Source organism: Myotis myotis, unplaced genomic scaffold (genome assembly GCF_014108235.1).
Source record: "Myotis myotis isolate mMyoMyo1 unplaced genomic scaffold, mMyoMyo1.p scaffold_m19_p_1, whole genome shotgun sequence".
Lineage (NCBI taxonomy): Eukaryota > Metazoa > Chordata > Mammalia > Chiroptera > Vespertilionidae > Myotis > Myotis myotis.
This window is the reverse complement of record NW_023416313.1, coordinates 162,427,642-162,450,356: the sequence shown is the minus strand read 5'-3', so window position 1 is coordinate 162,450,356 and position 22,715 is coordinate 162,427,642. Positions and strand designations below refer to the sequence as shown.

The 22,715-nt window shown below is 38.0% G+C and overlaps 1 protein-coding gene across 5 annotated transcripts in view; it reads right to left on the bottom strand.

Moving 5' to 3' along the window:
• Nucleotides 1-22,715, bottom strand: part of GOLM2 (golgi membrane protein 2) — a 122,180-nt gene that overhangs the window by 53,747 nt on the left and 45,718 nt on the right. For 3 of the 5 annotated variants that reach the window (XM_036299791.1, XM_036299765.1, XM_036299783.1), the window contains exons 3-8: nucleotides 14,515-14,617; nucleotides 12,716-12,806; nucleotides 7,994-8,138; nucleotides 6,834-6,914; nucleotides 3,953-4,051; nucleotides 2,824-2,994 (exon numbers count right to left, since the gene is read on the bottom strand). In XM_036299791.1, coding sequence (XP_036155684.1) covers nucleotides 2,824-2,994; nucleotides 3,953-4,051; nucleotides 6,834-6,914; nucleotides 7,994-8,138; nucleotides 12,716-12,806; nucleotides 14,515-14,617 — 690 coding nt within the window. The remainder of the gene's footprint in view (nucleotides 1-2,823; nucleotides 2,995-3,952; nucleotides 4,052-6,833; nucleotides 6,915-7,993; nucleotides 8,139-12,715; nucleotides 12,807-14,514; nucleotides 14,618-22,715) is intronic. The other 2 variants (XM_036299799.1, XM_036299774.1) reach the window with 2 other exon arrangements.

The window sequence follows — 22,715 nt, the reverse complement described above, 5'->3', positions numbered from 1 at the left end:
AAATAATTACAATAAAATTCCTCACAAAAACGAACAGGTTGCTAGAAAATAAATGCTTATCAAAACATCTTTAACGAACATATTCTAAATACCTTATAAAAGCGTTAAAAAGCAAATGTAGTCAAGCCATAGTGAAATAAATGTAAATATCTCCACTGACACTGTGAAACTGTTCTAGAGAACACTCTGACAATATGTAACAGGAGCTAGAAAGCTGGTCAAGTACTTTGAACTAGTAATTTCAGTTTGGGGACTACACTTTTAAAGGAACACCCAAAGTAGGAGAAGCATTAAGCACTTTGAAAAAAGATATTCATAGTTATTACAAGCTGAGAGAATACAAAATAATATAATCAATAAAAGAGTAGAGCTAAATGAAAATTACTATTATTGCCTAAACACAACAGGATATATGTATATGTGTGTGAGTACACAAATACATTTAAAATGACAACTATGTAACTATTTGATAGGTTAAAATTATGTATGAAATAATGTCAAAGTAAATCACAAAATAGTGCTCACCTTAATTTTAACTCTCAAAATAATATTTGTACTGAAATATATACAATGAAAAGCATTTGGAGTGTTTTTTATAAAAAATATATTTTTATTGATTTCAGAGAGGAAGAGAGAGGGAGAGAGAGAATAGAAACATCAATGATGAGAGAGAATAATTGATCAGCTCCCTCCTGCATGCCCCCTACTGGAGATTGAGCCCACAACCTGGGCATGTGTCCTGTCAGGAATATGAACCATACCACTTGGTTCATAGTTCAAGGCTCAACCACTGAGCCACAACAGTCGGGCAAGAGTTTAGATTCTTTTAAAAATAAGTTGTACAGAGTGATCATTTTCTGGCAATTACTTTCCAATCACATTCTTTGACCAAAGATTGGTAAAAACAAACAAACAACATGTAAGGCAAATAAAACATTTTATGGAATGAACTATAAGTTTAGAAAGAAATCTTAAGTAATCAAATTAAGATATTTCATTTAGTTATACCCTTACTCTAAACCTCTTTTTGTTGAGATAAAAGTTTTGAGGCAATATCCTAACAAAATTTTGAGGAAATATTTTTTCACTGTTTTAAAATACTAGCTACATTCTTTTTTTAAAAATAAACCTTTATTGTTCAGGTTATTACAATTGTTCCTCTTTTTTCCCCCATAGCTCCCCTCTACCCACTTCCCACCCCACCCTCTGCCCTTACCCCTGCACTGTCCTCATCCATAGGTGTACGATTCTTGTCCAGTCTCTTCCCACAGCCCCCCCCTTTCCCTCCCGAGAATTGTCAGTCCACTCCCTTTCTATGCCCCTGATTCTATTATTCTATTTATTCACCAGTTTACTCTGTTCATCAGATTTTTTATTCACTTGATTTTTAGATTCACTTGTTGATAGATATGTATTTGTTGTTCATAATTTTTATCTTTACCCTTTTCTTTTTCCTCTTCTGAAAGAATACCTTTCAGCATTTCATATAATACTAGCTACATTCTTATAAATAAAAATGTTTTTCACATATTACTTTAGTCAAGATACCCAAATATGCTTTTAAGTAACAAGGAAGAAAAGTCAACTGAATGCATGCAAACTATATGTTGATATAGATGCTGAAATATAAATAACTGTCATAAGACCAATAAAAATATCTTGAATAGATTACAAAAAAATGTAACACTGTGCAGTTCTCATTTTATAAGCAACCTGTGTACGAATAGCTGCCTAAACACTGCTCTGAACATAGAAGCCATCATAAAAAGCTAACAAAGACAAATTGGAGCTTTTAGACATTTTGTCTGTTCAGAAGTTGAAGGGAAAAAGCCTTGAAATCAGCAGAGGAAATAAAAAAAGTATAGTTTAAGGGAACTGTGTTATATGGTTTAAGAGACACTGTCCTGCCCCAAATTCTCTCTACTACCAGAACTTTTTGTGGTATTATCCTTTTATCAAAATCAATAACTCTGCAACAATTAAGCAGTTATACTTTATTACATAGTACTATGAATATATTCAATTTCTTTCACTTCTCTCCTAAAACCTAAATGAAGTAAATTGCAACTGGAGGGAATGAAAAAGAAAGCAGTAAGAAACATCCACTATGGCAGTCTCCCCAGGTCTATATTTCCCCCAGAATTCATTTTTCAAAACTATTTATATTCTGTTCCTTATAATCAAAGTTTTCACTCACTAGCCTAGTAAAATGTATCTTTTCTCACTTCTCAAAAAAAATTTTAGTAATAAGAACTAATAGCATTTAAAAAAATTGAACTCACCTGAAATTTATTATTGAACACTAGCAAACGAGAAGCTTTTAAAACTCTTCTTTAAGATCTCTATCCATTTATAATAGAGACCATTATAAACTTTTGAACAATAATAGATACAGAGGCAGAGCTGCCTCAAACAGATTGTCAAACTGCAGCAGGAAGGCCGGGAAGGGTTGGGGGGCAGGAGGTAGGGGGGTAAGAGATCAACTAAAGGACTTGTATGCATGCATATAAGCATAACCAGTGGACATAAGACATTGGGGGATAGGGGAGGCTAGGGGACTGTCTAGGGCGGGGGGATAAAATGGACACATATGTAATACCCTTTGTAATACTTTAATAAAAAAAAAAAAAAAGATCTCTATCCATTTAAAACCTGCTTTACTTTTAAATTTTACCACCATTATACTTTCTGTTTATATGTATATGGCTTTACTATACAGTCATTAGTTAGAGATTATAGTAATAAAGACCTTAATTGAGCCTTGTAAACAAAAACTGTATTCAAAGAACTCTTTCAGCATAATATTTATCAACTCATTCTTACTTTGCTTTAACTTATGGAAATCACCGGCTCTATCCTTGGGAGCCTGCTTCAGTATATCACCTTGAATTCTGGGTTCACTCTCCAAGTTTGGGCCTGGAATTAAACGCTGAAGAAGATTGGGAGGGTTCTGTTTTGAAGTTCCAGGGTTTCCATTATGATTTACATGAGAATCTATGATAGAAAAACATCAACTTAAAGTCATTATTTTGCAGGAGAATTTCACAAGACCTGCTTTAGAAAAGCTAAGGCACATTGTTGTCTGACATTGGGTAGTTAGGTAGCCTTTTTTTTTTTTTAAGATTGATTATAATTCCTTCAACCAAATCTTACAACCAATGTGATTCTAGCTGTGTGCAGTTTGCTAATCAGTCTCCATGTGCACCTCCCATACTGATTATAAAACCTATTCACCAAAGGGATATGTAGTAGAAACTGAAAAATTAAAATGACAATGATACAGGTTGGATGACTCTTTTCCTCCCTCCAAACTATATATTGTTGTCAGAAATCTCCAAAATCCAGTAAGGCTTTTAAAAGTTCCAAACTCTAAGTCATTTTCATCTACAGTAGCTATTCTTGACTATTAATTGTTGACTTTTTTCTTATTAGTATTCTCCTGGATATAACCTTTCTTTCCCCCACCCCCCTATTTTCCTCACCAAAGCCTTGATTTAGATCCTTATAATTAATTTTAATCATATCAATTCTCATTTTAGGAGACCATTTCTGTAAAATCAAATAGGTATTCAGAAAACAGAAATATTCATAAGTACAGAGTAGAGAGTTTAAAAATAGGTGAATCTAGTAATTTATAGAAGGACTCTGTGAGATAAATTTAAACACATTTTGAAGAAGGTAAATATGTACATATAGAACAACAGAGATGAAAGGGAATATAGTCCAGAGTGGCAAAACAAATAATTCTTCTGCTTTTAGGAATCTTTTAGATAACGTGCATTTTTTAAATGATCACTTCCCTGAGCTTTTATCAGTCATTTGAAAATATATAACATTAACTAGAAGAAAATTACTTCACTATGCTGTTAAATGACATGTTTTATTCACTACATAACAATATATGACCAAGAAATTAGTTTTCACGTAAAAATTTAAGAATAAGACTTCATACCTGGAACCATATTAGGAGAGAGAGGTTGTCCAGTTGGATGATGGGAGATTGCTTGATGACTACCATATTGAGAAATAGAAATAGGGGGTTTCTTTAAAACTAAAAGAAAAAATAGATCCATATTATTCCCATTGATTTTATGATTTCTAAAAACCAACCACCATACATTTACATTGCACTAATCCTATGATGCTTATCCTAATTCTGTAATCCTTGTAGTTGGCATATAATTAATTTGTGGCTACTAATTGATACATTGTACTACCCATCACAAATTTTGGTGATCAATACTAGTAAATCTGACCAGAATAAAAGACAGTAGGAACTCTATCTTATTTTCCACTATAGTCCCAACATTTAGAAGAGTGCCTGTCATATAAGCGGAGCTCCACTAAAGAGCTGATGAATGAATAAGTAAAAAAATCCTTTCAGATATAGTGATACCTTTTTATATAGATAGAATCAATAAAGGTTGACATTTATAGATTAGGCCAGCAGTTCTCAACCTGTGGGTCGCGACCCCTTTGGCGGTCGAACGACCCTTTCACAGGGGTCGCCTAAGACCATCCTGCATATCAGATATTTACATTACTATTCATAACAGTAGCAACATTACAGTTATGAAGTAGCAACGAAAATAATTTTATGGTTGGGTCACAACATGAGGAACTGTATTTAAAAGGCCAGAAGGTTGAGAACCACTGGATTAGGTGAAGCAATAAAAATATGCTATTCTAAGTTGCTCACATTTAAATAAAAACTAAATATAAATAAGAAGTTGAGATTTATTTTTTGAAGAGGGAAATTTTAAGTTGTACCAAGGGCTTACTACAAAGATGTACATACTTATACTGTAGTAGGGACTTTCTTTTCCCTTAAGAAATGAAGGCAACAGGGAAAGAGATATCTTTTCATTCACCACCACTAATTACACTATATTCTGGCGCAGCGTAACATAATATAAAGGAAGAGAGAAAAGAAACTATAGAGAAGAAAAAGAGATAAAGAAAAAAAATAGAAAAGTCCATCTATAAGATATGGTTAGTGGCACATTTTATTCTTCTAAGACTTTGGTGTGGCAGAGACAATGCTATGTGATCATATTTCATTATATTTTTCCTGGAAACAGAGGAAGATCAGCCTTCCTTATGGTGAGGGGCCATAGGACTGGGTTCTGACCATGAGAATGTAGGTGACTGTGGGTGACACTTCCAAGTATGGTGATTAAATCTGTACAAATCACCTACAATCTGTCTTCCCTTTGTACTACAACTTAGCAGGCTACATATGAAGACGGTGGCTTGAAATAATGAAAGGGGACAATGAAAGGAGAACTGCAAAGACAGTCATCTAACCTGAAGCAAATGTAATATGAACAATAAATAAACCTTTTAAGGGCAATGTAAAAGAGATTAATCAATCTAAAACTCAGTAAGTCTAGGAATAGAGTAAGTGCTGCAGAAATTGAGAAGAATACATGGTCTTTGCTTTCAACATTTCCTTAATTAATGTCTAAAACTTTAGCATAGATCAAAAACCACTTGGAGGGCTTGTTAAAACACACACTGCTGAGCTCTATTTCAAGAATTTGAATTTCTAAGAAGTTCCTAGGTAATGCTGATACTGCTGATCCAAGTACCACACCTTAAGAATCACTAGATAACTTCATTGCCTTACAAACAAATCATGCTCATTCTAACTCCATATTTTTAAACTCGCGTTATTGCTCTTGTCCTTACCTTTATTTTAGGGGAGTATACTATGACTGATAACCCAAAAGAAAACAGACATGAAAGAATTTGAGAAGATAACAAAAGGATACAAATAAAAAACCCAGTATTTCATTTGGACCTCAAACACTCAGCAACTTCAGCCACATACAGTAAGTTCTAACCACCGAAGTAATCACCAAGATTGAAAGAAATAAAAACAGCCATGAATAACCACAGACATGCTATTACTTTCAATTTTCTACCATAAATTGGAGTCGGCAGGGAGGGATGCCTATGATAGCCAAGAAACAGAAATGGCAAGAAAAGCAGACATGCAAAAAAAACAATCATGAATGGGACTAGGAAAGCAGCAGTGACACAGACTTCAAATGGCAATAGATAAGAAACAGACACATTAATGAAGAAAGAGATATGCACTGAGCAGAAGTGGCCATAAAAAAAGTCACCCACCTAGCCAGTTTTCTCAGCAGTTAGAAAGGTACTTGCTCTTGACCCGAATCGACTGTGACCCTTCGGCCTGCGTACTGGAGGGTCGCAGATTCAATTTGGGTCAAGGGCAAGTACCTTGGCTGCAGGCTTGATTCCTGGCCCCAGCCTACATGTGTGCAGGAGGCAACCAATCGATTGTCTCTCTCACATCAATGTTCCTCTCTCTGTCTCTCCTCCTCCCTTCCACTCTCTCTAAAAGTCAATGGAAACAATATCCTCTGGTGAGGATTAACAAAAATAAAAGAAAGAAAACAGTGAATAAACTATTTAAAGTTTGAGGTAATTAACTGAAAGGACAAGGCAAGTTCTAAAAACCTATATAAGTATATTGCTATGCCATATTAAAGCACACCAACATCACAGCAATCTGGGAGCATTTAGTATGAAAGAAACAAGCCATACATACTTTTAGTAAACATAAATGGCTCTAATATAGCATAAATGTCATGAACAATAACTCTTGAGTCAAAAAAGAAAGGTTCAAATATGGTTGATTCTTATTAAGGCAAAAAAAAGTACTTTATGGGTGGTTAATTAACTGAAAGTATAAATCATACAGATATCTGTGAATTTTCTCAAGTGTTACTCAAAAAGAGAATAGGGTCACATGAAAAATAATATGGTCACTTTAGTTAAATACTCTACTAACTTTTACTTACCAATGGGAAGTTCTTCAACTTTTGCAAGGTCATTCTCCTCTATTCCAGGCATTCCTGCATCACCACCTGGTTTGATTTGTTCTGCCCAAGTATCAAAAGATATAATTCTATATTTTTCTTTACATAAATTAAAACTGTTTTGAAGGAAGGTAATAGTTTCTAAAGCAATAAGCTACACTAACCAAATCCTATACAATAAAGAGCTAATATGCAAATGGTCATCATGCTGTAACGGCTCAGACACTCAACACTGGGGAGAGAGGAATGGGGACCAGCCAGGCGACGGCCCAGGAGAGGGACAAGCCGCCTGCCCCGTGGTCCTGGGCGCCAGTGGCTGCACCTGTGCCTGTGGCCCAAGAGAGAGGGACAAGCCACCCACTCCGCAGTCCTGGGCACCTGTGGTTGCGGCCAGCCCAGGCAAAGCCGGCCGGGGTCCTGGGTGCCTGCGGCTGGCCAGAGGGAGGGGAAGCCCGGGTCCCAGTTGCCTGTGACCGCCTGGAGGAGGGAATCCTCGGTTCTGGGTGCAGGGCGAGGCAGAGGCGGTTAGGGGCAATCAGGCAGCCAGGGAGAGGGGTTAGGGGCAATCAGGCAGGCAGGCAGGCGAGTGGTTAGGAGCCAGCAGTCCCGGATTGCGAGAGGCAGTCGGACATCCCCCAAGGAGTCCCGGATTGGAGAGGGTGCAAGCCAGGCTGAGGGGACCCCCACCTCCTGTGCACGAATTTCGTGCACTGGGCCTCTAGTATCTTTATATCTTGCTTTGGACATAGTTGTAATTCTATTTTTTTTAAAATATATTTTATTGATTTTTTACAGAGAGGAAGGGAGAGGGATAGAGAGTTAGAAACATCGATCAGCTGCCTCCTGCACACCTCCTACTGGGGATGTGCCCGCAACCAAGGTACATGCCCTTGACTGGAATCGAACCTGGGACCTTTCTGTCTGCAGGCCGACACTCTATCCACTGAGCCAAACCAGTTAGGGCAAGTAATTCTAAAATAACTTACTATTTTTTCTCAGTCAAAGGATCTAAATTTGAAACAATATAGATACCTAATCATAACTGAACTAAAATCAAACAATATCCTTTATGATTGAAAATGTTAACCTCAAAATGAGAAAAGTCAATATCTTATTAACACAAAACAAAATAACTATAATACCTTTCCCATGTGCAATATGGTTGTTTGAGGGTTCTTCATTCTTCTCTTCGGCCTTCTCACCTACTTTTGGAACATTTTTAGGTACTGCATGATTGTTTATACCCAATTCATTTCCATCTTTTAATTCCAACTTGTGGGCCTCTTGCTGTTAGATAAAGATTTAGTAACAGTAAATATTTTTCAGCTAACAATGTTACATCATTGACATAACTATTAACTAAATGTTCTGAAACAGTTCATTTTCTGAAACCTATACTCTGGGTCTAAATTTCAAACACTTGGAGATGGGGGATATAATGTTATTTTCTGTTCAGTTTTTATACCTGATACGAAGTCAAAGAAGAACCAATACATTTTAAAGTCTCTAATTGTAGTAAATGGCCTAAAATATTAGACAGAGGTAATTCTCTTTGGCTCTGCTAAAAGAGTGATTCTGCAGAAGAGAGTCTTGCCAAGCATTGTAGGTTACTGTGGGAGGCATACAGTTAAGCTCTGTCCTGGGTGCTGTGGGCAGGGTGGGTTCTTTATAGGCAAATGTTATAATCCAGCAGGATGGCAGACAGCAGGAGATTGGCACACAGGTGACCCTCAAGTGTGATAAATGGCTACTGACATTGTCAGGTTTTCTTCCCCCAAGTAGAAACAGCAAGGGTGGTAAACAGGGCAATTTCTTCCCAAGTGCACTGACCACCAAAGCATAAGAAGTAATGGCATACCAATACACCAGGTCAGTGCTCCTTCCAAACTGCTCCTAAATATATCATCTCCTTGGAAACTTGAATCTTTGGGTATATAGTAAGACCTGACTCAATTCTATTGGTGAACCAGTTTTCTCTTTTATATTGAACTGCCTCAAGTAGAAAATTGGGAGACACAAAGATCAAGTAGATATGCTTGAGTTGCCATATAGGTCCTTACACTTAATATTTAATGCATTTATACATGGTTGGTCAACTCTAAAGCACTATGCAATGTCATCATTAAGTAATGTTATAAAAAAACAATAGCACTTAAAAATCTGCAGGAAATCTATAATTACAAGAGCCAAATTATAAGAACTTGTCAAAATAAAGAAAAAAGTTACTTGGACAATTCCAGTGTACCTGGCAGATAAAATCAACAACAAACATTTGTACTGTGCTTCATAGTTTACAAATTGCTTTCAAATTTATCCTCTTAGCAGAGACAAATAAATACTCTGAGGAAAAACAAAACTGAGGCTTAAAGAAGTTAAGGAGCTTATCCAAGGTTACAAAGCTAGAGAATTGTGGAGAATGAATTCAAATGACAGTCTTTCTCACTCCCACATCTGGGAACTTGTAAACAATAGCCAAATCTCAGAGCTTAATTGTTGATGAGTGAGATGATAAACTGTAATTTTTGTACATGTCAGCATGAAAGACAGGTGAGAAAATCAGTGAGGTACAACCTGAGCATCTATCCTGCATCTCTGTATTTTCGCTATGTTATATCATAGGCTATTTTTACAGTATTCCACTTCATTATAGATGTGAATAAAACAAACAATATTAAACAAAACTTAAAAATCAACGAACTACTGCTCAAAAACACTTTTCCATTTAAAATAGTTAACAATGTCACTTTGATGTATTATTAATGACTGTAACTTTTTGTTGTTGTTAATCCTCACCCAAGGATATTTTTTCCATTATTTAGAAAGAGTGGAAGGAAGGCGGAGAGACATCAATGTGACACATTGATTGGTTGCCTCCCCCACATGTCCCCACGAGAGGTGTTGGGGATTGAGCCTGCAACTGAGGTATGTGCCCTTAACTGGAACTGAACCTAAGACCCTTCAATCTGTGGGTCAACGCTCTAACCATGGAGCAACCCAGCTAGGACTAAATATTCTTTTTAAAAATATGTTTTTATTGATTTCCAAGAGAGGAAGGGAGAGGGAGAGAGAGATAGAAACATAAATGATGAGAGAGAATCATTGATTAGCTGCCTTCTGCATGCCCCCTACTGGCGTGCCCACAACCCAGGCATGTGCCCTGACTAGGAATCAAACTGTGACCTCCTGGTTCATGGGTCGACACTCAACTACTGAACCACACTGGCCGGGCAATATTAAATATTCTTAGAAAATAAGAGTGTTTTGTTTTCTTTCTTTATTCATTCATTTTCCCCCCATTGATCCCCTCCAGTCTGACCCCGGCCCCCTTGCCCCTGCCCCAGACCTTCACCACTCTATTGTCTGTGTCCATGGGTTATGCATATATACATACATGCATAATCCATGGTTGATTACCTTCCACCCATCCGCCCTCCCTTGCCTTCAAATAAAAGTGTTTTCTAAGTGCAATGCTGATAATTTGGAGAAGGGGCACCTAATTGCTTTTTAAATAAACTTTTTATTCTGAAATAACTTTAACTTCACAGAAAACTAATTAACCCTCACTTAATTTCCTTTAATGTTAACATCTTATATTAGCATGGCACATTTGCAAACTAAGAAACTAACATTAGTATACTACTAACCAAACTCCAGACTTTATTTAGATTTCACCACTTTTTCCACTAAGTCCTTTTTCTGTTCCAGGATCCAATCCAGGGATACTACATTGCATTTAAGTCTTCAGGTCTCCTTAGTCTCCTCTGGTCTACAACAATTTCTCTTCCTTTGTAGCACGAAAGCAGTAAACAATTAAGTATGACTATATACCAGAATATATATTTATAGACATGAAAATGTGAATTTCTTATAATTTTCCCATCATAAAATAGTCTTTTGATTTTTCAACCATTTTTAAATGTAATAACCACTTTTCCTATGGATAGAATGAAAACAGGAAGCAGGTTGTATTGAATTTGCTCCTTCTCCAGAGTAACTTCTAAATTATTTGGTTAAAAAAAAAATCCCTGAATACAACTTATACTTGTTTCATACAGTTTACATTGAATTTGCTCCTCTGAAAAAAAAAACAAACAACCCAAAACTCACAGAATCACCTTGCTATAGTAGTTGCAGAACAGGGAATAAAGAATGGGGAGTAGAATTAGGCAGCTGGCTAAAGGGTAAGGGCTACGTGTTACCCTAGAAAGGAGTCTCTAAGAATCTCCCTCCTCCCCACCTGTTCCATTCAGGGCAGGATAATAGCAACAAATTATTGAAGAGTATGTTAGTTAATTAATAATATAAAAATAGCCCAGTATAGAAGAACAGAGAGAACTACACTTGCCTGAAAAAAAGAGTAAACTTCTCATCTGTGCTTCTTGGAAGAACAGAAGATAGCAAACTTATCCAATTTTTTAAAATAAGATTTTTAATTGATTTTTAGAGAGAAAGAAAGGGTGAGAAGGAGAGAGGGAGAGAGGGAGAGAGAAATATCAGTGTGAGAAACATTGATCAGCTGCCTCCTGCACGCACCCCAGCTAAGATCGATCCCAAAACTTGGGCATGTGCTCTGACCTGTATTGTAATTGAACTGGCAACCTTTCAGTGCATGGGACGACACCCAACCAACTGAACCACACTGGCCAGGGCTTACCCTATTATTGATATGGGCTCTAATAGAAGAAATGCAACAGCAACCTCTCTTCCCCTTCCTTCTGTGTTCTACTATGCTCCTCTATTGAATATCTCAATAATACCTTCTGCTTGTTTTCAATGTCTCTACTCAGGCCTGCCATTTCCAGTAATCTATCCTCACATCTCTTTAAGGTAGACTGCAGACAGGCAGCAGCTGTTTCACTTTGTAGATTCAAAAAATGAAATACAGAAAAAACGATGCCCTCAGTATCATGCTGTAAAACAGTGAAACAGCTAAGAATGAAAATCTGGTTTCCTTAACTTCTAGTCCTTATAGAAGATGTTACCAAAGAGCAAGATAAATATTTTTCACTGTTCAACCTCTCTTTACATTAAATCACAAGACTTTATACAAACCATTGCTAGTTAGATGAGATTACAAGGTGGAAAACAATGAATGTCCTAATCTTTAGACAAATTCCCTCCATTTCTAGCAGGGCCTTTGTAATATATGTCAACTGAAAATGGATAAATTAATAAAATAATTTTCTACCTCTAGAATATGAATCCAAGTAGTGTTTCATTTCTATATTTTAAAAAAGGAATTCAGAGTAACAGAGATTTATAATTAAGGGGAAAGTTTCTCAATTTTTTTTCTTGTTCTAAAAAGCATAAAATAGGAAGTAATTGATTTTTCAGTAAAATGTTTTGCACTTTACAATCTGAGAAATACATTAACAGCAAAAACTATTTTTAGCCCTGTATGGTGTAGCTCAGTTGGTTGGGTGTTGTCCCATGAACCAAGGAGTTGCTGGTTCACTTCCCAGTCAGGACACATGCCCGGGGTGCAGGCTCAATCCCTGGTTGGGGGCATGCAGGAGACAGCCAATCAATGTTATGCTCTCACATGAATGTCTCTCTCTTCTCTGTTCCTCTCTCTCTAAAAATAAACTATTCTGTAAAAAAATATATCAATAAGCATATCCTCAGGTGAGGATTTAAAAAAACCAAATAAGAGATATTTAGCTCAAAATTAATTTTAAGAGTTATGGTTATGTAAATAGCTAATTTACTCAGCAATAAAGCCACTGCAGGTCATTTTTAGAATTAAGCAGTCCAGAATACTTAAAAAATACAATGTTTTATGACAAAAGTACATATTTTAATTTCTAAATTACAATATTTATAACAAGAATATATTTTGATTTAAGTATCCTTTTTTAATTTACCTTTTGTTCCTGCAAAAACTGGTCTGCTAACTTCTTAATATTTTCTTCATGCTGTGCTCTTAATTCCTTGATTTGTTGTCCACACTGAAAACTAAATTACAAAGTCATTTATTTTAGATTATATTATCTTGGATTGGATTCTCAAAGTCTAGAAGTTGAAATCTTACATTTACAAAGACGAAGCATTCAGTTAGCAGGAGAGTAGGCAAGGAAGGACAAAGAGCAGACATAAATATAGCTCAGTCAAGATTCGTAAAATATTTGAACCTTTAATAGAGGATTAAAAATACTGATAAAGCTAATTTAAAAATTAGAAAGATAAAAGTTTATTTTTAAAAATTCCTTTTATTAAAAAAAACAATTGTCAAAGCCAACTTCAATCACAGAAGAGAAAAACAATATAAAGGAGAAAACTGTGAGACCAAAATATAGTAATAGTTGAGAAAAAACAGAATTATAAGTGTTAATAGGAGTTGCAGCAAGTGATTCATCCAAGAGTTAGTACTTTAACACAATAATAAAAGTAAGAAGAGCAAGATAAGATACAGACAGTCCTCAGGTTACGTCGGACTCGACGTACGTCGTTTCGTGGTTACGTTGCCATCTCCCATTTATTTATAAAAAAAAAAGTTCTGTCATTTTGATGTATGTATGTATGTGCTTTATGTTTTTTATTATTTGTTTACCACAAGTAGGGGTCAGGAATTGTTATCTTTCTTTTAAATTTTTTTACTGTTTCACTTCATTACTGCTGTGCATGTGCTCCATGTGAGTGACGTAGGTGCTTATTAGGTGGGTTCCGATTTAGGGCAAAAATCGCGTTACATCGCACCGTAGGAACGGATCTCCGACGTAACCCGAGGACCTACTGTATACTTATTTTCAAGAAAAAATGTAAAGGAATAAAATAGATAAAGACTGTGAATTTCTACTGCACAGTAGTCAAAGGATACGAATAGAATGTTTATGCAAAAAGAAACAAATAGTTAATATAGAGGAAAATGTTAACTTTCACCATTAAAATGCAAATTAAATTTCTTACGTGTATTTATGGTGTTACATTATTCCTGTACTTGCAAAAATAAATTAGAATTATAAAAGCCAATGTTGGAGGAGCTATGGGGAAACATCTAGCTATTCTAATAAAAGCCTAGGTGGTCCTCGCACCATCATGCGACACCCTCATGCCGCCACAAGATGGCCGGCAGGGGAGGGCAGTTGGGGGCGATCAGGCCAGCAGGGGAATGCAATTGGGGGCAACTAAGCCTGCAGAGGAGGGCAGTTGGGGACGACCAGGCCTGCAGGGGAGGGCAGTTGGGGCGACCAGGCCGGCAGGGGAGGGCAGTTGGGGGTGACCAGGCCTGCAGGGGAGGGCAGTTGGGGATGACCAGGCCTGCAGGGGAGGGTAGTTGGGGGCAATCGGGCTGGCAGGGGAGCAGTTAGGGGGTGATCAGGCTGGTATGTGAGTGGTTAGGGGCGATCAGGCAGGCAGGTGAGTGGTTAAGGGCGGTCAGGCAGGCAGGCAGGTGAGTGGTTAGGAGCCAGCAGTCCTGGATTGTGAGAAGGTGCAGGCCGAGCTAAGGGACACCCTCCTGCACAAATTTCGTGCACTGGGCCTCTAGTATAAAAATAAGAGAGTATAGACTTCAGAGAGGCAATAGAAAGAGAATAGAAAATGAATTTAAATGACCTAAGAAAACAAAAGAAGAGAAGAAAAACAGAAGCCAGAAAGGAAAAAATGAGTTGTCCAAAAGTTGGACAGATATTACATAGATTCATAAATATTTGTAGCACCTTACCTCTCATATTCTAACCTCTTCACAAGGTAAGTATTGTTCTTCCGATAGTCCTGAAGCTGGTCTTCTTGTCGAAGAAATTCCTGACGAAGCTCAGCAAGTTGCTCTAGCCACATAAGGTAAGAATCAAAGGAATAAAGTTTACTCACTTCAATGAGTCCTAGTGAGAAGTTATGGGATTTTTAAAAATTAAATATACTTTTCATTTTCTTTTTTTTTGTTTAATAGATTTTATTGATTTTTTACAGAGAGGAAGGGAGAGGAATATAGAGTTAGAAATATTGATGAGAGAGAAACATCCATCAGCTGCCTCCTGCATGCCCTCTACTAGGGATGTGCCTGCAACCAAGGTACATGCCCTTGACCAGAATCGAACCTGAAACCCTTCAGTCCGCAGGCCGACACTTTATCCAAACCAGTTAGGGCCTTTTCATTTTCTTTATTCAGTTAAATTATATAATTAGCAGCCCAGTAATTGCCTTTTATAACACATGCATGGGCAAATAAAATTTATTTTTAAAACAAGATAGCCTCAGTGGTTTTCACATTAATCAGAAATATTAAAAAATTACACATCTTTTCACATTATGTAGACATACAAGCTGAGAAAACAGTACCAAAAAATATCTACCTACCCCTTTAAACCTGCTTTATAAAAGTAAGCAGAAAGCTCTGGCCTGTGTGGCTCAGCTGAATGGAGTGTCTTCCCGTACATGAAAAGGTGGCGGGTCCAATTCCAGGTCAGGGCACATAACCAAGTTGTGGGTTTGATCCCTGGTGGGGCATGTTCGAAAGGCAATCTCTCTCTCTCTCTCTCTCTCTCTCTCTCTCTCTCTCTCTCATCAATAAAAAATAAATAAAAGTAGGTGAGAAAATAGTATTTTTTAGATGTTTAGTATGGGTACAAAATTCAAGTTTTCTTTTTCATTTTAAATCACATTTGACTTCCAACTTAGGTGTTAATCACTTTAGATCTCATTTCTAGTTCTGCTACTGATGCTAGGTCCACACATACCAAAATCTATTTCAAAGCTTGTAATTTCTGGGCTAGGGCTAAAAGTTTTAGTTATAACGAATGATATGAAATGAGCTGTAAAGCAAATTAAAAGCTGGGCATCTGCTCTTTTGTAAACATTTATCCCTAATAAGTGGCCCACATTCTAGAGCCTTTCCTTCATCTGGCCCCACAACTAAGAGGTCACCAGAGGAATGCCATGTTCTTAGGTGATTAAAAATTAGTTATCAGCCTTAGTAGTTAAGCAAAAGTAGTAGTTAACAAAGTTTTAATTTTTAAAAATAAGAACAGAGTTCTACTCTGTATAAGCAACATCTCTTAAGACTAAAATATAATGTGTACCCATAATGTACCAATATTATAGTTATAATAAAACATCTACCTTTTATAAAGGTTTATAGAATTAGTCTTAGTACTTTAAAGGCACTCCAAAATTGTTTGGGATATAAGTTCTTAAAAAGCAGAAACAGCCCTGGCTCGGTGGCTCAGTTGGTTGGAACTTCATACCGCACACCAAAAAGCAGATGTATATATACAACCGATGGACAGAGTCAACAGTGTGGTGATGGCCAGAGGAATTGGGGGAAGGGGCTGGGTGGAGGTGGGTAAAGGAAGGACATCTATAATAGTGTCAACAATAAAAAAGCAGAATTAAACATATTTATAATATAATTACATAGAAATATAATGTAAAAAATAGACTAAAATAGAAAATATATCGAAGATTATATTTAGCAATGACAATAAAAATTTTGAAGTCACATGAATATTTGCTGAGGTATATAAAAAAGTTTAACAATATGCATAATAATAGTTATTGCATAATATAATAATCAGGTATGAAAAATAAATGATTCACATGAAATGCTTGTATTTAATAAATGTTTATGTATTCAAGCTATATTTTTATTTATTTAAAAAAATTTTAATTGATATAATACTGTGTAAGTTTAAGGTATACAATATGTTGATTTGATTCACTTATATACTGTGAAATGATTACTACTGTAGCATTCGTTACATGTGAGATGATAGAGGTGCCTGGTCGCCCCCCACTGCCCTCCCTGCAGGCCTGGTCACCCCCAACTGCCCTCCCTGCAGGTCTGGTCACCTCCAACTGCCCTCCCCTGCTAGCCTGGGATTGGGCCTAAACCAGCAGTCAGACATCCCCTAAGGCAGTGGTTCTCAATCTTCCTAATGCCGCAACCCTTTAATACAGTTCCTCATGTTGTGGTGATCCCAACCATAAAATTATTTTCGTTGCTACTTCATAACTGTAATTTTGCTACTGTTATGAATTGTAATCTGCTATGCTATATGTGTTTTCCGATGGTCACGACCCACAGGTTGAGAACTGCTGCAGGGGTCCCAGATTGGAGAGGGTGCAGGCTGGGCTGAGGACTCACCCCGCAATGTACAAATTTCGTGCACTGGACCTCTAGTATAAACATAGTTGATCTCCACAGTTTTTTACCCATTACCCCCACTTTAGATAAAAGTAACAAATCTGAGGCCAGGCATCCCTGAATAACACATTCAAACTGATATCTGATCCCTGGCACCATCTCCTAAAATACAGAGGGCTAGAGGTAGCAGAAACTCTGACCTCAGCTATGGATATTGAATCTACAGAGATAATGAGGTCCCAGCAGGCAGCAGTGACAAAAAGCCTTGTAGCTTACAACGTTAGCCAGTTCAGAGAACCTATGCTCAGGCAAGAAAGATTCTAGAACTAAAAATTGCTGCAATTTATATAAATCAGCACTACCTAGCAGCTATGAGGAATGGACTTCAATTGGTAATATTTAGGCCTCATTCAGGCTTCTTTTTCCTACACAGTAAATAAGTGAAGTAAGCTAACTTTACCTTCAGAATGAACCTGAGGCTTGATATGATTTCAAGATTTAGGATGGCTTCTCTGTCTCTCCATAAACTTCTAATAATATCTGAAATTTATTTTTTAAAATATATTTTTATTGATTTCAGAGAGGGAGAGAGAGTTAGAAACATCAATGATGAAAGAGAATCACTGATCGGCTGCCTCCTGCACGCCCCTCATTGGGGATTGAGCCTGCAACTAGGGCACGTGCCCGGACCTGGAATTGAACCCTGACCTCCTGGTTCATAGGTCAATGCTCAACCGCTGAGTCACACCAGCCAGGCTATTTGAAATTTCTTTATCAGGAAATACAGTTTTCATTTCTAAATGGAGCTAAAGGCTTATAATACAACTGACAAACAAAAATAAAACATCATTATAAATAAGTTCCAGTTCATGTAAAATACCAGATTCTTTCTTGTTTGCATATAGGCAAAAGATTATAAAGCTGAGAATTAATTTAGTATTTTGAGTGGTCAAAACAAGGGCATGAAAAGGGAAAGTAAACAGAAATGAAAGCAAAACTAAAGACAAAATTTTCCTATATCACAAATTTACTTTCAACTGATGGAAATGTGGTGTTGTTATTTTTTTTAATTTTGAACCCCAAAATACTCTATATCTAGTGTGACTGATACAGGTCACCACAGCAGGACTGCCAGAGTAGGTAACTTAACGTGAGATCAGGTCCATGGTTGATCGTGCAGGATGTTCTATCTCAGACAATAACACCAGGGTATGTTATAGAAAGGTATGGACATACTCCCTCAATTTAACATCAAAAGATTGGGGATACAGTTAAGAAAGGGGTGGCCTAGAACCAGCTTTTCAAGCAAAATTTTGATTTCAAATTTTCTTTCAGTAATAAGCATAAAAATAAGGTGTGCTATTCAAAATAAATCAGTGTATACTAGAATATTAATTTATTATATCAGGAATTAAAAACCAACTGCCATTCCTTTTATTTCCATGAAAATATTAACTACCATAAAGGATTTTTTAGGGTCTTAGTGTTGATTAATTCCATTATATCCAGTATTAATTTCAATAAAATAGTCAAATTTGGGTTTATAGTCAACTTATCAAGAAGTTTATTTCAACCACAGTAGATGAGTGGATAAAAATGCTATGGTACATTTATACCATGGAATACTTTGCAGCAGTAAAAAAGAAGAATCTCTTATCCTTTGAGACAGCCTGGAGGGACTTGGAGAGTATCATGCTAAGAGAAATAAGAGAAAAAACAAGTATCACATGATCTCACTCATATGTGGAATCTAAGTAACAGAATAAATTGATGAACGGAGTGGATCTAGAGACATGGAAACATGGAACAGAGTGTGGAATCTCAGAGGGAAGGCGGGGGGAAGGGTGGGTGAGTGGGAGGTAATCAACCAAGAACCTTGTATGCATATATGCATGGCCCATGGCCACAAACAATGGGCAGTGAGGGCCTTGGTGGTGGTGGTGGCAGGGGGTGGGGGTGAAGTAGGGGTGGGGGCAGGCTGGAGGCGGTCAATGGGGGGAAAAAAGGGGGACATATGTAACACTTTCAACAATAAAGAATTATTTTTTTAAAAAAAGTTTATTTCAGTGTGCCAGGAGCCGGTCCATCCTTGCTGTTTCAAGGGACCTGGCATATATGGCATACTGTTCTTAATATGTTTTGTTCACCTTCTTGGCACTATGTGTTTTAACCAAGGTCTCTGAGAAAGGTTGTTTCCCCAGGTAGGGATTTTCCCCTGAAGTTAGGGAGGGAATAAAACCTCTCAACTAAGTGCCAGGCGGGTAATTTATCACTTTAGCTACGAACAATCATGCTTAAGCTACATAATCTTTACTCCCTGGAATGAAGATAAGAAACGCCCTAACCTTTGGAATAGAGATTGATAGGATTGGAATCAACTGGTATAAATACAGATGTAACAAGACAGCAAGACACAGAACTTAGAAGACAGAACTTAGAAGACAGAACCTACACACAGAACTTAGAAGACAGAACCCACACAGAACCTAGAGACAGAAGAACTTCGCTGGAGAGAACATGGCAAAAGATCCTGGACTGAACCTGACTACAGAAATTGGCAAGAGAACCTGACTAGAACCTGGTGACTGAACCTGGCTGGAGAACCTGGACAGAACCTGGCTGGAGAACCTAGCGAGGGAACATGGCTACAGAACCTGCCTGGAGAACCTAGCAAGAGAACATGGACACAGAACCTGGCTGGAGATCCTAACCAGAACTTCGCTGGAGATCCAGACCAGAACTTGGCTGGAGATCCTGGCTAGAGATCCTGGCTAGGCTGCTGATCAACTGAACGCTGTCTCCGTGTCATTCCTTCTTTGCCGACTCGGTCTACACCTTTGGGGAAACCTGGACCCGCTGGGGTTGGACCCCGGCATCAGTGGAAATAGTTGCCGAGGCACAAAAGTCACATTAATAAAAGTCAATCTTAAAACTGCACCAAAACCAAAAATTGTACAGTTATGAGTTCAAACAAAGCTTTTTTTCTCTGATGAAGAAAATTTCATATAAAATTTCAAAACATCTTAAGATCTACTAGTACTTCAATGCATATGGTACAATAAAGATTTTTACTCAGTAACATAGGCTGTCATTTTCTTTGACATATACTAGCAAAAGCCACAAGATTTCTTATTCAATTGATCTACTACAATTTAATGAGAAATATACTTTGATGACAAGCAGAATCATTTGTAAAAATTGCAAGTTGGGTACTGGCTGGGTAGCTCAGTTGGTTGGATCATTGTCCAGTATGCCAAGGCTGCAGGTTCAATCCTGGTCAGGGTACATACAAGAATCAACCAATGAATGAATAATAATTGGAACAACAAATTGATGCCTCTCTCTCTCTCTCTCTCTCTCTCTCTCCCCCCCCCCCTCTTCCTCTCTTTCTCTCTCTCTCCTATCCTCTCTCTCTCAAATCAATTTAAAAAATTAAAAATAAATAACAAATAAAAATTGCAAGCTGGAAGCAGCACTGAGAGTGTGGCATCTTCTTGTGTAATCCCAATGCACTCTGTGATTCAAAAAGAGCAGAACATGGACACAAATTCAACAAAAATAAATGCAGCCACCCCAAGAAACAAATTTCTAATAAAAAAAAAAATCAAAGCTGGACAACAAATTCAAAAATACAACTAAAAGACAAAACAGACATCATCCAGAACCACAGGAAGGCTGGCTGAGTGGAAATTCTACAACTAGAAGGAAAGAGAAAAGCATACGAAGACTAACAGGAGGTGCGGAAGTGCAGAGGAACGGAGGTGCATGCGGCAAGGGCTGGCAACTGAGGACGAGGCTGTCTTTATGAATCGGGAGGGAGTCCCAAGCCCCCAAGTGCTCTGAACTCCAGTTCCGGGTGAGTCTCTGGGGACCTAGACTCATACGAGGAGAAACTGGACTGTATGGCAGCGGGAAGAACTCGGAACTCGAGGGCGGCACTCTCTCAGAGGCGCTTGCAGTGATTACTGGGACACTGAGACACGGGGCCCCTTAGGGCAGGACTGAGGATCAGCCATAGCTGTTTGCTCCGCCCTGCTGATTCCCTGAGACCCCGCCCCACCCATGTTGTGCACAGAGGCTTTTGCATATGAAAGGCCTGGCCCTTTGCAATCTGAAAATTACCTAACAAACTGCAGCTGGGCCAGACAGACCCAGAACTTCTAAGAGAAGGCCCAAGACCACATAGAAGCTTGCATTGCTTCACAGCTGGGCCTCATTTGGGCACCTCCAAACCCCAAACAAGGAAGGGGAATCTGCAGATCACCTCGTAGCTCCTGCTGGGTAGCCTCAGGCAGAGGCTAAATTAGCACCTCATTAGATCCAAGAGCCAGTGTACCCAGTGGTCAGAATGGGACCATCCAATTACAACTCCTCAGATCCATAAGGGACACACTCAGGGGGCAGATTCAACGAGCACCAAAGCTCCACTGAAGCAAGTCTTGCCTCATAAGGGTGTCTTCAGCACAGAAGTTCTCCCACTGTAGACACAGCTGATTCTCACAGCCAATTGGCCTGAAGGTCAATTCCTCCCAGTGATACCTACAACAATCAAGGCTTAACTACAACAAGACTGTGCACAAAGCCCACAAAGGGGTGCACCAAGAGTGTCCACCTCAGGTAATTTGGGAGGCTGAGCCACTGGGCCCTATAGAACACCTAGCACACAAAGCCACTCTACCAACACAGGAAAGAATAAAAAATGTGGAGACAAAGAAACAGGTCACAAATGACAGAAATGGAGGAAAGCAAACGACTGGATATAGAGTTGAAAACCACACTTTTAAGGTTTTTCAAGAACTTTTTAGAAACCGCCGATAAATTTAGTAAGGCCCTCAAAAAGACTGGTGAGACCGCCAATAAATGTAGTGAGACCCTCAAGAAATCTAGGGAGACCCTCGAGGCTATGAAAAAGGACCAACTAGAAATTAAGCATACACTGACTGAAATAAAGGATATTATGCAGAGTTCCAACAGCAGACTAGAGGATCGCAAGAATCAAGTCAAAGATTTGAAATATGAAGAAGCAAAAAACACCCAACCGGAAAAGCAAAATGAAAAAAGAATCCAAAAATACGAAGATAGTGTGAGGAGCCTCTGGGACAGCTTCAAGCGTACCAACATCCAAATTATAGGGGTGCCAGAAGATGAGAGAGAGCAAGATATTGAAAACCTATTTGAAGAAATAATGACAGAAAACTTACCCTACCTGGTGAAAGAAATAGACTTCCAAGTCCAGGAAGCGCAGAGAACACCAAACAAAAGGAATCCAAAGAGGACCACACCAAGGCACATCATAATTAAAATGCCAAGAGCAAAAGACAAAGAGAGAATCCTAAAAGCAGCAAGAGAAAGACCGTCAGTTACCCACAAGGTAGTACCCATACGACTGTCAGCTGATTTCTCAACAGAAACTTTGCAGGCCAGAAGGGAGTGGCAAGAAATATTCAAAGTGATGAATGCCAAGAACCTACAACCAAGATTACTTTATCCAGCAAAGCTATCATTCAGAATTGAAGGTCAGATAAAGAGCTTCACAGATATGGAAAAGCTAAAGGAGTTCATCACTACCAAACCAGTACTATATGAAATGCTGAAAGGTATCCTTTAAGAAGAGGAAGAAGAAGAAAAAGGTAAAGATACAAATTATGAACAACAAATACACATCTATCAACAAGTGAATCTAAGAATCAAGTGAATAAATAATCTGATGAACAGAATGAACTGGTGATTATAATAGAATCAGGGGCATAAAAAGGGAGTGGACTGACTATTCTTGGGTGGGA